Source organism: Chanodichthys erythropterus, chromosome 15, assembly GCF_024489055.1.
Source record: "Chanodichthys erythropterus isolate Z2021 chromosome 15, ASM2448905v1, whole genome shotgun sequence".
Lineage (NCBI taxonomy): Eukaryota > Metazoa > Chordata > Actinopteri > Cypriniformes > Xenocyprididae > Chanodichthys > Chanodichthys erythropterus.
In genome coordinates, this window is record NC_090235.1 from 21,116,950 (window position 1) to 21,131,491 (window position 14,542).

Consider the following 14,542-nt stretch of genomic DNA (forward strand, 5'->3'; position numbering starts at 1 on the left):
TGATCCATAGAATAAATGTCTAGGGATGCACCGAAATCTTGGCTGCTGATAATTATTGGCCAAAAATGCCATTTCGATTTTTGGCCAAAAGAGAAAAAAGGCTGAAAATATGAGCTGAAAATATGCCGCCCCACCCCTCCATGTTCAGCGATCAGGTTTCATTCTCATGCAGCATGTTTTGTAACTTTGTTTACTGGCTTGTATTCTTTAAATTCACATTCAGTAAAATTATTGAATTTAATTAAAAAGTCTAATAATATTTCAAACATATAAAAAAAAATAATAATTAAGAATGAATAATTATATATTTTTAAAAAAAGTCTATTTTGGTTTCGGTTTTCAGCCAAGTGCATCCAGAATTTTTAGTTGCGGCCCAAAATTTACATTTTGATGCATCTCTATAAATTTCATTATATGGAAGAAAAAAAAGGGTTTTCAGGGTGATTATAGCTAACTAAAAGTAAAACCATAAAAAAGTTTGTTACTTAAAATAAAATAAATGTTAATTGAAAAAAAAAAAAAAAAAAAAAAAACTTGCTTAATTTTATTTCAGCTATAAGTGAAACAAAAATTTTGGGGTCTACTATAACATGTTTTCATGCTTGAATGTTTAAAAAACACATTATTGCATTATATCTTCCCAGTCTGACAGTAGCGCTCTGTTTAGTTCCTGTCTCTATGAAGCCCCTCCTTTTGAAAAGCACAATGTGCTCTGATTGGTCGGCCGAACCAGTGTGTTGTGACTGGTCAACCACTTCGAGCCTGTTTGGGAAATGTCACACCCCTTACTATAACTGCAAGTTTCAACACGCTACTAACGCAACTCAAGAAGGCCATACCCCCATTTTTGCATTTACCATGGGCGGGAATTATTTAAATGAGAAATACAATGACGTGTTCATTCCTAGAAGAAAACTCAAGACTATAATGGAGGCGTTTCAGGGAGTTCATAAACAGTGCGCACTGATATAGAGAATAACTCACCTTTGGAGTGACTTTGTTCTTTGTAATTTTGCAGATCTTTTTCATGCTCAAACAGCAACATTACATACTAAAAGTTGAAAATGTAAAAAAGCATAATAGGTCCTCTTTAAAACAAGATGATTGTGAATAAATGATGACAGAATTGTCATTTTTGGGTGATCCGTTTAAGCCAAATTTTTCTAACTGATTATTAAAATCACAAGAACTTAAAATGGAAAGATACAGTGTTATTAACACCAAGAGAACCTGTAATTTACTTAGTGAAGGCATTTTCACATTGCGCAAATATGACCAAAGGAGATCTCAACTCAGGAGGATGGAACATGATTTTCACAAAGCTCATTGCTCCACCTATTGGTCATTCATTTCTGTTAAAGACCCCACAGGACGGATTGACGCCAGAATGAGAAAACAAGCTGTGAGGAGCCATCCGGTGTGCTATTTTCAAAAACTAAAAGATAGAGACTCTGAAAACAGGTGGCCAACACACTCTATCTGACTTCGACAGGCCAAACACGATGCCAACCGGCAAAGCTGTCTGTCAGCGAGGCACAAGACTTTCTCTGTATGCCTTCTGGCAGCCAACTGTGAGTGATTCCTACATGGGTAATAACTCTAATTAGAAATCTATTAACCAGTGCTTGCACCAAAGCAGTAAACAGCCTGCAATTTTCTCTACCGCTGGTTCTACAAATCCAAATTAACCTGCGTTACAATTTAGACTTACTTACAATTCTACCTTATTTTCTAATTATAACAATCTATCTTACAAGGACACATTTCATTCATTATAAATATTGTTCATTTTAGCTAATGACTACAAGCAAAGACTTCCCCCAGTCATCTAATCAGTTAAAACAGCATTACATTAAATTAGGGCTGGAAAGGAAAACTTCATTAGACAGAAGAAGAGTGAACACAAAGGCCAGCAGTAAACAAGATATCTGATCGGCCTGGTCAATACAACTTTATTCATATTACAAGTGAACTGATGGTCATTCATTGCCAGATGTAACAGACAATGAAAGGCTAATTTAAAAGCATGCTTTTAAGAATTAATCACCTGAATGCTTTTGTGCCCTATTGTGTTAAGTTGAAAAAAAAAATCATAAAGTTGGGTGCACATTTTGCTATTTTTAATAGTTCTTTGTAATCCTCATGTTACACTATGGGATCTCAGCTGTCATTAATGTCACACTATATGACAGTCAAGACGTGTTTTTACATCAACCCATACATGTTTAGTGACTGTATGCTGCATTACATGTGGGACTGCAATGGTGGCACAAAGAAATCTGTAGCGTTAATTTTGATCATGGCTTGTCTTGAAAAATGAAGACAATTTGACATTCGTCATAGAAGTCACACTGCAGAACTGTGAGCCAAATCTGACACAATCGGCTGTCGGTGAACGTCAAACTAGCTATTTTAGCCTGGGATTATAGGAATCTTTTAGGATTCTCAAAATTTGTCTCAAACAACCAAATTGTGGCTAAAATCACACAGTATGAACCCGCCTTAAGTAGTTTATTAAATCTGAGAAGAGTGTAAAAACTTGTCACATTCAAAACATTTCTCACACAACATCATCATCCTTGTCACAACCAGTAGTGTGATTGTGGGGTGGCACTTTGGAAACAATCATTGTAAATTGCGATTTTCTTTTCCCCAAAAAAAAATTTTTTGGGGGGGAAGGTGGGGGGGGGGGGGGTTGGGGAACTACATTTCAAAAATTTGGCATCGGTTAGATTTGTTAATATTTTTGAAAAGAAAAAAAGGCATTTCATGCTCACCAAGACTGCATTTATTTGATCAAAAATACAGTAAAAACAGTAATATTGTGAAATTATTTTACAATTTCAAATAGCTGTTTTCTATGTGAATATATTTTAAAATGTAATTTATTCCTGTGATCAAACCTGAATTTTCAGCATCATTACTCCAGTATTCAGTGTCACATGATCCTTCAGAAATCATTCTAATATGCTGAAATGCTGCTCAAGAAACATTTATTACTATGGTCATCAATGTTGAAAATATTTTTGTGGAAACTGTGATTTTCAGTATTCTTTAATCAATAGAAAGTTCAAAAGAATAACATTTATTTGAAATAGAAATCTTTTGTAACATTATAAAATGTAGGGATGCACAGATAACGATACTAGTATCGGTATCAGGCCCGATACCAAGCTCGTGTAGCCTACTTGTATTCGTACTCGTAAAAATACCCCCGATACCAAAGCCAAAAACTGAATTTACCTCGGCATAGTTGAATAACAAGAGTTCAGTACATGGAAATGACATACAGTGAGTCTCAAACTCCATTGTTTCCTCCTCCTTATATAAATCTCATTTGTTTTTTGTTTTTTTGCCAGTATTAACGTCTGGATCTGTGCACAGCTGAATCATCAGACTAGGGGCCCTATTTTAACGATCTAAACGCAAAGTGTAAAGCTCACGGCGCAGGTGCACTCAGGGTGTGTCCAAATCCACTTTTGCTATTTTAACGACGGAAAAACGGGGCGCATTTTTGAAATGGGTTGTCCCTATTCTCTTAATGAGTAATGGCCGTAACGTTCAATAAACCAATCAGTGTCATCTCCCATTCCCTTTAAGAGCGAGATGCGCTCGCGCCATGGCGGATTGCTATTTACATGGCGGAATTAGTTGGCGGAAAAGCTGAACGCTTTTCAAGCGAAGAAACCGATCTGCTTGTGCGCAAAGTTAAAGCGGGCTTGCAAATGCAGGCTTTCAAATAGCTCCGCGCGATGAGTCAGTTAATAATATATATGTGTGTGTATTGGCACGATTGTTCAATTAATTAGCCAATTTCGTTCATCATTATAAGTAGTAATAGGCTGAATTGAAAATAGGTAGCCAAATTCTAATACACGCAATGACTATTCATCATTACATTTTTATATTTATGTAGCCTACACAATAATATTCTTTTACACTGTAATCCTTTTGTTTTTAATATTTGGCATGTTTGTGTGATGGGCTTCCCGCGTGTGTCATAAACAAAGTCAACGCGCACTGTGGACGCGCCCAGAGGCGCTCTAACAAAAAAATTTTGCGCCATTGACTTTAGACCAGGTTTGAGTTGGTCTATGGCGCAGTCTATTTCCAGCTCCTTAAAATAGCAATGCGCCGGCAATGCGCCTCAACACACCTCTTTTTTAGACCAGCACGCCCATGGGCGCACTAACTGGCGCAAATGCATTTACTAATTTAAGGACGTGGCGCTGAACGGGAAAACACGAACGGCGCCGGACGCAAACTAGCAAACACACTTGCGCTGCGCCTTTTCGTCGCATACAGGTGTATTATAGGGCCCTAGGTAAGCAAGCAAGAACAATAGCGAAAAATGGTAGATGGAGCAATAATAACTGACATGATCCATGATAACATGATATTTTTAGTGATATTTGTAAACTGTCTTTCTAAATGTTTCGTTAGCATGTTGCTAATGTACTGTTAAATGGGGTTAAAGTTACCATCGTTTCTTACTGTATTCACAGAGACAAGAGCCGTCGCTAGTTTCATTTTTAAACACTTGCAGTCTGTATGATTCACAAACACAACTTCATTCTTTATAAATCTCTCCAACAGTGTGTAATGTTAGCTTTAGCCACGGAGCAATATCAAACTCATTCAGAATCAAATATAAACATCCAAATAAATACTGTAAATACTGTACTTCATGTAAAGATCCATTTGAGGGTTATATTAGCTGTGTGAACTTTGTAAATGCACTATATTGTCGAGAGCTCGGGGGCGCACAATTTAAAGGGGCCGCAGCCTGAATCGGTGCATAGTTAATGATGCCCCAAAATAGGCAGTTAAAAAAAATAATTAAAAAAAAAATCTATGGGGTATTTTGAGCTGAAACTTCACAGACACATTCAGGGGACACCTTAGACTTATATTACATCTTGTAAAAACTGGTTCTAGGGCACCTTTAATAAATGTATAGGTATCAGTATCGGTATCGGCGAGTACTAGAAAAAAAGTATCGTCCATAAAAATTGGTATTGGTGCATCCCTAATAAAATGTCTTAACTGTATTTGGGGGGGGGGGGGGTACAGTACAGTACAGTTCTCTGAACACATGTCCTTTAAGAAGAAAGTTTTGATTTAACCTTCTCCTTTGATGCCTCCATTTGTATCATTTTAATGACTAATAATGAATAATGAGTAATAAGTTGGTATGTCCAAATTTAGGGAAAAGACTAAAATCCCCCTGCTGAGAATGTTATCAGCACTCAAAACTTCATGCCGCCAAAAAAAAGATAGAGAAAAGGTAAAAGACAGGCTTATTCTGAAAAACACTTGCACCGCAGACAAGCAATTAGCTCAGTGATGAGTTCCTGCCAAAGAAGTGTCAGAGCTGCGTGTTAGCAGAAGAATAGGCTGCCACCTCCAATAGACCAGATGGATTTCTCTCCCAGTGACCCATCAGATCCACAATAACCTGCATCCAGAGACACATTCCAGAGAAAACCATCTGCAAAATCATTTTAGATGAGCTGAGTGAGAAAGCGCATCATTAATGTCAATAAGGCCACATGCTCTTATGTAAATGACACTGGAGGAGCTGTTTTAATCATGAATAAAATACCACGCCATGTGAGCGTTCAGAGCGAGAAGTAATGGCATTCAGCGGGAAGTTCGCTTCACACAGAGCTCATCCTCTGATGCCTGCAGCTGTCTGTCATGACCCGGGATCAGCGTTCGGGGACAGGGCCCCTGTGGTGACCTCGGGGCCACTGCATTGCCAGTGAACAGTCTACTCGTGGCAGACTACAACGCATAGCATCAGACGGAGTCATCGGGTACCCCCAAGGATCCAGAGGGCCGCATCTTTCACTCTGCACTATGCCGATAGGACAGCTATGCGTAAGCAAGCATCTTAAGCATGAAACAACAAAGACAGAGGGTGACATAACTCTTTAAAATTTGTTTCTGAGGCTGCAGTGAACCGAGGATCACCCCGGATCAAGACAGAATGCACTCACGCGTTCTACACCATGCACTGGGATGGGTAAACACTAATAAAACTGACATTTGCAGCATGATGATATATGAGCTCTGAAATGAGTCAAAATATGGGATTAATAATAATTAACTTCACAATTAATCCTTATAAATTGAAATTTTTCCCCAAAAAATATTTTCATGAAATAACTAAATGTTCAGAAAAAACTAAAGATTAAAAGTTAGGGGTTGCTAAATTTTTTTTATGTTTTTGAAAGAAGCTTATGCTCACCAAGGCTGCATGTATTTGATCAAAAATACAGTAAATATATATATATATATATATAAAAAATATTGTGGATTATTATTACAATTTAAAAGAGCTGTTTTATATTTTAATAGATTTAAAAACATTTATTTATTAATTTATTATTTTATTATATTTTTAAATATTTATTCCTGTGATTGCAAAGCTGAATTTTCAGCAGCTATTACTCCAGTATAAGTAATATGGGATTAGTCATTCCCTTGGTCATTGAAAACATTAAAAATCCAAGTCATAATTTTTTAACCTAACGTTAAAAAAATAAATATGAAACAACTTAATATTGTTGCAATTTATTTTTATTATTATTTATATTTATTATTACATTTATATTTTATTATTCTTACTTAAATTTGCCAAGTGTTTCCTTGAAAAATGCAGAATTTCCTTACCGCTTTCATATAGCATACAATTGCAAAGACATTTACAGACATTTAATTAATTTAGTTTTCTAAAGTTAAGTATAAGTACAAGGTCTAACATGTACAAAAAAAACCCTAAAAAGTACTAAAAAATATTTAAAAAAATAAATAAATAAATACAAATAAAATTCATCCCTCCGTGTCACTGGGGTTTTTAATATTAAAAACTAGAACTCTGACATGGTTTAAGTGTTTGAAAAGTATTTCCCAAGTCAAAACTCAGAGGAAAAGGCCATTCAGACATGCACATGCTGATTTCCCCACCACATTGAAAAAGTTATTGATTTATCTTTAAAATGAATTTATCAAAATAAAATAAAGTTATAAAGTAAAGCTATAAAATGAATATTGTCCAATACACTTTTGCTTCTTAATAACGTCAATATATACTTGCAATCAGCTTTTATGAGAGGAAACTAAACTCAATTCAAAACTTCAAATCAAGTCACAAAGTCAAGAATTTTTATTTATCTATGACCAAGAGATAAAACGGTATCAGTTTTAATGCAGAAGCAGCAGTGATATCAGACAGAATGTCACACAAATGGGCGCTGCAAACAGCCTCTGAGAGAGCAGACTGTTTTTCAAAGATCTCTCTGAATGCAGTACTTACAGCTGCTTGTTGTCTCTTCAGCTTATCTCTGTACTCCTCAAGCTCCAGAAGGTTCAGATCCGGAGGGAGTTTCTGTTGGGCAAGCATACACAAATAGAGAAAGATCTGAGATTTAAGAATGTCTTTTATTCTGATGGTATTATATGCAAATTCTTGAGTTTGTACACGGTGGCAGACATCACTCACAAAGATGCGGGGAAATCATCCCCAGTTCTTAACAGCTCAATAAACAACAGCAGCTGAACAGCTCAAACAAACTTTTACTTTGATTAAAAAGCTGATGCAGCCCAACTTTACTATAGAGGAATAAACAAATAACACCGAATGCCCCATCCACAAGCAGAGAAATCACAAAAACCCAAAAGTTTGGACTCAAATTAGAGATGTTACTTTCCTCTTGGCAATAATTCTCAGTCCGTGCAGCTTTTGAAATGCACCACCAAATCTAATGAGATTTCACATTCGTAGTAGGTGAATAATCCATCAATTGGGTTTGGCTGAAAACTGCACAAAAACCCCAGGCTGTCTGTACGGACCCTGTGCCCTGATGTTCACATTTGTTTATTTTATAGACAGTGCTCAGCGTAAATGAGTACACCCCGTTTGAAAAGTAATATTTTAAACAATATCTCAATGAACACAAAAACAATTTCCAAAATGTTTACTTTTATATAAGACTTTTATATAACATCTGTTTAACTTGGAACATGAAAGTAAGGTTAATAATATAACTTAGATGCAAAAATGAGTACACCCCACTGAAAATCTCTTGAGCAAAGCTAAATTTGAAACTACAAATGTCTAATTTAACAAGAATTCAATGACAGGTGAGTCTAATTATTCATTACACAGGTGTCCAGCAGACAGTTGACTACAAAAGGGTGTTAAAACCCCTTCCCATTTCATGCTGTCAGCAATGGCAGCACATGGAAGAGAAATGTCACCTAAGAAAGAAAATTATTTTTTACACCAGAAAGGTGAAGGCTACAAGAAGATCAGCAAAGCTTTACTTATCAGTCAGAATACTGTAGCAAAAGTGGTACAAAAATTTAAAAAAGATGGAACTGCAGCCATCTCACAGAGACGTCCAGGTCGTCCACGGAAGTTAACACCTCGACAGGAGCGTCTTCTGATGAGAAGGGTTGAAGAAAATCGGCATGCAAGTTCACTGCAGTTATCTAAAGAAGTAGAAAGCCAAACTGGGGTGACTATTTCCCGTGACACAATATGGCGTACACTGCAGAGGAATGGCATGCATGGGTGCCGTCCGTGAAAGAAGCCTATTCTAAAGCCCAGGCACAAAAAAGCCCGCCCGAGTGATGAGATCAAGATAAATGTTTTTGGAACTGATGGCTTCAAAACTGTATGGCGTCACATAGGTGAGGAATACAAAGAGAAATGCATGGTGCCTACAGTGTAACATGGTGATGGCAGTGTCCTTATGTGGCGCTGCATGAGTGCTGCTGGTGTCGGGGAGCTGCGTTTCATTGATGGCATCATGAATTCACAGATGTACTCCTCCGTGCCCTTGATCGTTGTGCACTTTTCCAACATGACAGTGATCCTAAACACACATCTACGGCCACTGTTGGATTTCTGAAGAACAACAGGGTGAAAGTGATTCAGTGGCTCCTGATCTGAACCCAATCGAACACCTATGGGGAATTCTGAAGAGACAAGTTGAGCATCACTCTCCATCCAGCATCCAGTCTCTCAAAGAGGTCATTCTTGAAGAATGGAAAAAGATGGATGTTGCAAAATGTTGCCAGCTTGTTCATTCCATGCCTAGAAGACTTGGTGCTGTCATTAAAAATCATGTAGTAGTACTAGATGTAGTAGTTTTTGTTGTGGGGTGTGCTCATTTTTGCATAACCCTAATTTGAGTAAAACTGAAAAATGTGTAATCTAAAGTTATACAATTAACCTTACTTTCATGTTATAAGTTAAACAGATGTTATATTAAACATAGTCTTGTCAACATTTTGGAAATTGTTTTTGTATTCATTGAGATATTGTTTAAAATGTTACTTTCCAAAGGGGGTGTACTCATTAACGCTGATCACTTTATTATATACTTATTTTATATATACTACCTCTATATTTAAAAAATGCAGACATCTTACAGATTCTGTAAGTGGTATGTAGACATGAAAACATTATGACTTTCACTCATATATACACACCTCAAGCTCGTATTGCACCATGTCAAAGGAATCACTGGAGAAGTACACTTCCTCTATGCTGTCAATGATTTCCTGTTCTGCCAGTGGATCGGTGGGCTGCTCCCGCAGTTCCCTCAGCTCTTCCTGTTTGGAGAGAAAGAGAAATGAGAATGAGTATTGGCAGGGAAATCTCACTGCTTCTGGGACACCATCGTCGGGAGGCTTGCCTCGCACCTAAAAACGGGGTCTGAACATTGATTATTTCTCACGTCTGACTTATAACCAAGCTGAGTGCAAAGATTAAGTGGTCTTAGCACCGATCCCTGAGGAACACCCTTCATGAGCCTTAATGAGGATCAGCACAGGAACATCAATTTCACTCAAAACAGCTTGAAGAAACAAAGTTGTCCTCTTTTCTTTGAAGAGAGATGATGAGAGACTTATTAAGCATGATTCACAAGACGTGATGCAATGTGGTTAAAACAGCTCTGCGACCAGGACTGAGATAAACTTACTGAGCCATAGTGACTTACAAGAGCAGATGCTGAGGAAAAATGTAAAAACCCTTTTATTACAGCTGACAGCCAAATTCACAGAAAGCGATCCACATCAATAAACCACTTATTCATGTTTGAAACTACTGAAAGAACCCAGAGTTGGACACTTTGGTAATATATGAAGGATCTTCCTATAAAGACTGCAATTTGATGTCATTGAGATAGAAGCTGAGGAATGATTTGGCCTGAAAGCCTTTAATCTCCTCAAAGACACACGATGCAGAGTGTGCGCGTGTAGGCAGCGTTGTGAGGGAGCGTGGGTGAACTCACTGAGGGACGGCATCAGCATCCGCAGGGGGTGGGGCAGTATGAGTCACTCTCCACTGGTACACACACAGCAAGAACAAAAGGCAAAATCCTTGGGCTCACTGGTTACCATTATGGCTTAAAAGACACCTTGAAATGCACTTTTGCAACTTTTAGTCCAAATCTATTATCTTTCAGTTTAAGTGTATTCTTAAATAATGACTTTCAGCAGAGGATCCACTAATTAGGGGAACTTTTCTGTCCCTTACTGTAATTTGGTATTGATATTGGTCAAATTTAAAAGGTTGTATTGCAACAGCTTTAAACACTTGCATTTATTCACTTTTTTACGGAAGAGGATTAGGGCCAAGCAATAATAAAAAAATAAAACCATCTCCAGATTAAAGTTGTTAAATTTCGAGAAAAAACTCGTTAAGTTTCGAAAAAAAGTTGAGATAAAATGTTGAGAAAAAATTTGTTAATTAAGAGAAAAAACTTGTTAAATTACGAGAAAAAAGTCGTTAAATTACGAATTTGTTCTCATAATTTAACACATTTTTTTTTTTTTAATTTAATGACTTTATTCTCATAATTTAATGAGTTTATTCTCAACATTTTATCTTGACTTTTTTCTTGAAATTTAACGAATTTAATCTCGAGATGTTTTTTATTATTATTATTATTATTATTATTATTATTATTATTATTATTGCTTGGCCCTAATCCTCTTCCATACTTTTTCCTCATTTTAAGTGTGTTAAAAAGTAAATTGGGTTATAATTTCTATTATTTTGGACTTGTTCTCCATCCAGTTGGTTTACCTTGCCCTGACACAACAACAGCAAAATCTGTCTCGTTTACAGTTTTTTAATTATTTTTGGCTCTTAAACGGATAGTTCACCCAAAACTGAAAATTACCCCATGATTTAATCACCCTCAAGTTATTTTAGTTTTTAAAGTTTTAAATATGGATATTTTTCTTACACAAATGCATTGTTTCACTTCAGAAGGTCTTTATTAAAGGGTCATGAAATGTTTTACCCTGGTCGTTCACACCTCAAAGCTCAAAAAAGTCTGTTAAAATGGGCGTGTAAAGCTCTGGAAAAGTGGGAGTATAGAGGAGGGGAAGAGGGGAGACCAATGAAGCACAGACATAGAACACACTCATTATACAGAATAATGAATATTAATATATGAGCACAGAGAAAATGACAACAAACTCCCAAGCACAAGGGAGAAATGCGAAAGAATATATAATAGGGCTAATAATAGGCTGCTTTGATTATGTTTACAAGCACTGCAGTCTCAAAATCAGCCTTTTGTCTATTAGAATAATCATGTCGTCGCGTTCAGATAGGCTTCATCACTGTAACAGTGTCCAATTCATTTGTAGAAGACTTGATGAAATATGTGTGCATAACTACACCGTGCTGGTTAATGTTTGGTGCAGGAGAATATGTGAAATAAAAACTTTAAACACGGATACTTTATTCTGTGTGAGCTATGAGCCACGTGGCTAGTGTTATTAAACAGCGCGAAGCTCCGCACTGAAACCGATCATATGCGCGCTCCGCCTGTATATCATAATCGTATTTTTCATGTGTTTGTATTCAAACTCCAGTTCTGACCGCATCGCAGGCAAAATGCAAACAACACTCATGTGCTTGCTGTGCTGGGGGAAACATGCATACGGCTCGCAGGTCCAAATGCAGAGGTGAATGAGGCGCAATTTTGTGACATTTGAATTCTCTGCTGTAATGCGATCTCATGCGAACATATTTTCCATTTGTGCTGCTAGATCACAGCAAAACAACCCACATGCACCCAAACCTCTTCTCTGGTCACTTCGCAGAAAGTACACGATGACGGTAGTGCACAATAATGTCAGATTTTGTAACATAGCTCTGACTTTGCTTTTCAAACCGGAAGATAGAAATCCGGAAAAAAGATAGTTTTCTCCTCCGGAAGAAAATAGTCCCTGACCGTGAACAGCAACAGAAGTTACATTATTACGCCATTAGATGGCGGCAAAGACTGTCTTTATGCGCGTCACAGTCATAGACATATCTATGGTGTCAGTCAGTAGTGAAGACTTTTATATTGAAAAGACTGAATTGTACTGAACACGGAACAAGACGCAACTGGCAAATGCTTTGACTAGCGCTGTCAGTCACGGGAAATCCCCTTAACTGTTAAAAGGACAAGATATCGCAGCGGACATTTAAACAGATTTTTTATTAAGAACATACGACTGACCTGAAGGAAAATGCTAAATCTGAATGCAGGTAATAAACTCAATCTCTTCCTCACAATACTCTTCTACATAATACAGTGAGCTTCAATGATTCAATATCAATTGAGAACAAAGAGTTTACGTTGCTAAGAGTGGTTGCTAAGGGTGTTTTGTAGTGATACACAGAACCGTTGGGTGAAGCGATCATAGCCTTGTTTTATCATGAATAAAACACAGCTATTGACCTGTCAGAATCAAGGACAGGAACTAACTAAAGCTAACGTTTTATAATAGAAAATAACAGCCTTTTTCCACCAGGGGAATACATATATTCTTAGTCTGTGTGTGTGTGTGTGTGTGTGTGTGTGTGTGTGTGTGTGTGTGTGTATGTTTGAGTGAGGCATGTGAATGCATATCCTGGAAAAATCAGGAAACAATCCAATCTGTGGGAGAGATAATTCCCAGGGGGGTTGAAGAACAGTGCATGTGAGGGGCTAAATCCTAGAAAACGTCACATTTTCTAGGGCAAATTTGATTCATTGATTTACTAAAAACTATTAAAAGCTGCATAACATCCTGAAAGGCTAAAGGTGAAAGTCATAATTGGTTCTAAAAATATGGTTTCACAGATGTAGGTCTAACATTTTTTAAATAGGTCTTTTTTTTATAAAACTTTCTAGAAAATCAAAGATATGCAAGAGTATCTCTCTATTATTTCACATAAATATATCATTCTTATCACTATTGATTTATGTTTTAATTCAGTCTGCGGGGTCTTTTTTTAAAACATAAATTAAACATATAACAAATAATAATACAACCAAAAACTACAAACTACTCCAATTTCTTGCAACACTGTAGTTTTAAAGTATGTGTTTTTTTATTCAACTTTTTTATTATTATAATTTTTATTAATTATTATGTTTCCCAGAAGAAACAGCACTGCATTTAAAATGCAAAGAACAAAAGTTGTGTGTTTGTTGTTTGTCGATCTTCTATTTAATGTGTTTTGAATTTGAATTTGAATTTCGAATTAGGTCAGAGTTCAACAAACTTTGGATTGGAATGCAGTGAAATGCAAAATTTCTTCATATGAGCTTGCGTAAGAACAGAAGTCAATAGAACGAAAAGTGAGGTGTCCCTTTACTCAGCTCAAAAAAAGCATAGCGACAAATTAGGTGGGAATGAAGTCCATGATCCGATCGGATGAGACTGAAAACATCAATCAGTTTCCATCCAAACGGTCACTTGGAATATATAACAAAAACTCTGCCACACTAATTAAAATGGTCGCCAAGCCTTTGTTCAATTATGTTTCCATCCCATGTAGACTGACAATGTTTACCAAAATTAACACCTCTCGTCCTTTTATTCCCTGAACGCAGACGGAGACGAACGCGAGTCTATTTGCACATAAAAGTGTGACAGCAATCAAAGCTTAGGATGAGTTATTGAATGACGCTGATCAAACGCAGGTGAGAGTGTGATTTAGAGGCGTATTAAAAATAACAATAAGCATTCGTTCACGTGGACCGAGATGAGAGGGATGACATGTACAGCTGCTGCGAGATGAGAGCGAAAACGACTAATTTGTCAGAACACTCCTTACCTGCTCCAGCTTTTATTTGTGACAGCTTTACAAATATAAGACTCTGTTAAATATAATAATACATTCTTTTAGGCTGCAATATGCAGGATACGGTGGGAAAGAAAGTTGCGGATTCTGAATTTGTATGTGGGTTTTAACCTGTAAAAGCACACCCACGCTTGAGAATGAATCAGCTTATGAATAATATTTCACATATTACAATTTATTCTTCATAATTTGATGAAGGTGATGACGACATTAGACTAATGACGTAGATAAACTGCATAAATGTCATTAATTTTCACAGCAATTCATCAAGAGGCATTCAAGACTGCCTGATGTCTTATGTGATTATAGTGCCATCTAGAGGACACTGGAGATTGTGTAAGAGAAATGGGTCCTTTCAATGGTCACTCAAATCATCCCAAAGCACAT

The 14,542-nt window shown here is 36.8% G+C and overlaps 1 protein-coding gene across 3 annotated transcripts in view; it reads right to left on the reverse strand.

Annotated features, from left to right (window-relative positions):
• Nucleotides 1-14,542, reverse strand: part of vps50 (VPS50 EARP/GARPII complex subunit) — a 162,120-nt gene that overhangs the window by 143,697 nt on the left and 3,881 nt on the right. For all 3 annotated transcript variants that reach the window (XM_067412278.1, XM_067412277.1, XM_067412279.1), the window contains exons 3-4: nt 9,505-9,627; nt 7,322-7,393 (exon numbers count right to left, since the gene is read on the reverse strand). In XM_067412278.1, the coding sequence (XP_067268379.1) occupies nt 7,322-7,393; nt 9,505-9,627 (195 nt within the window). The remainder of the gene's footprint in view (nt 1-7,321; nt 7,394-9,504; nt 9,628-14,542) is intronic.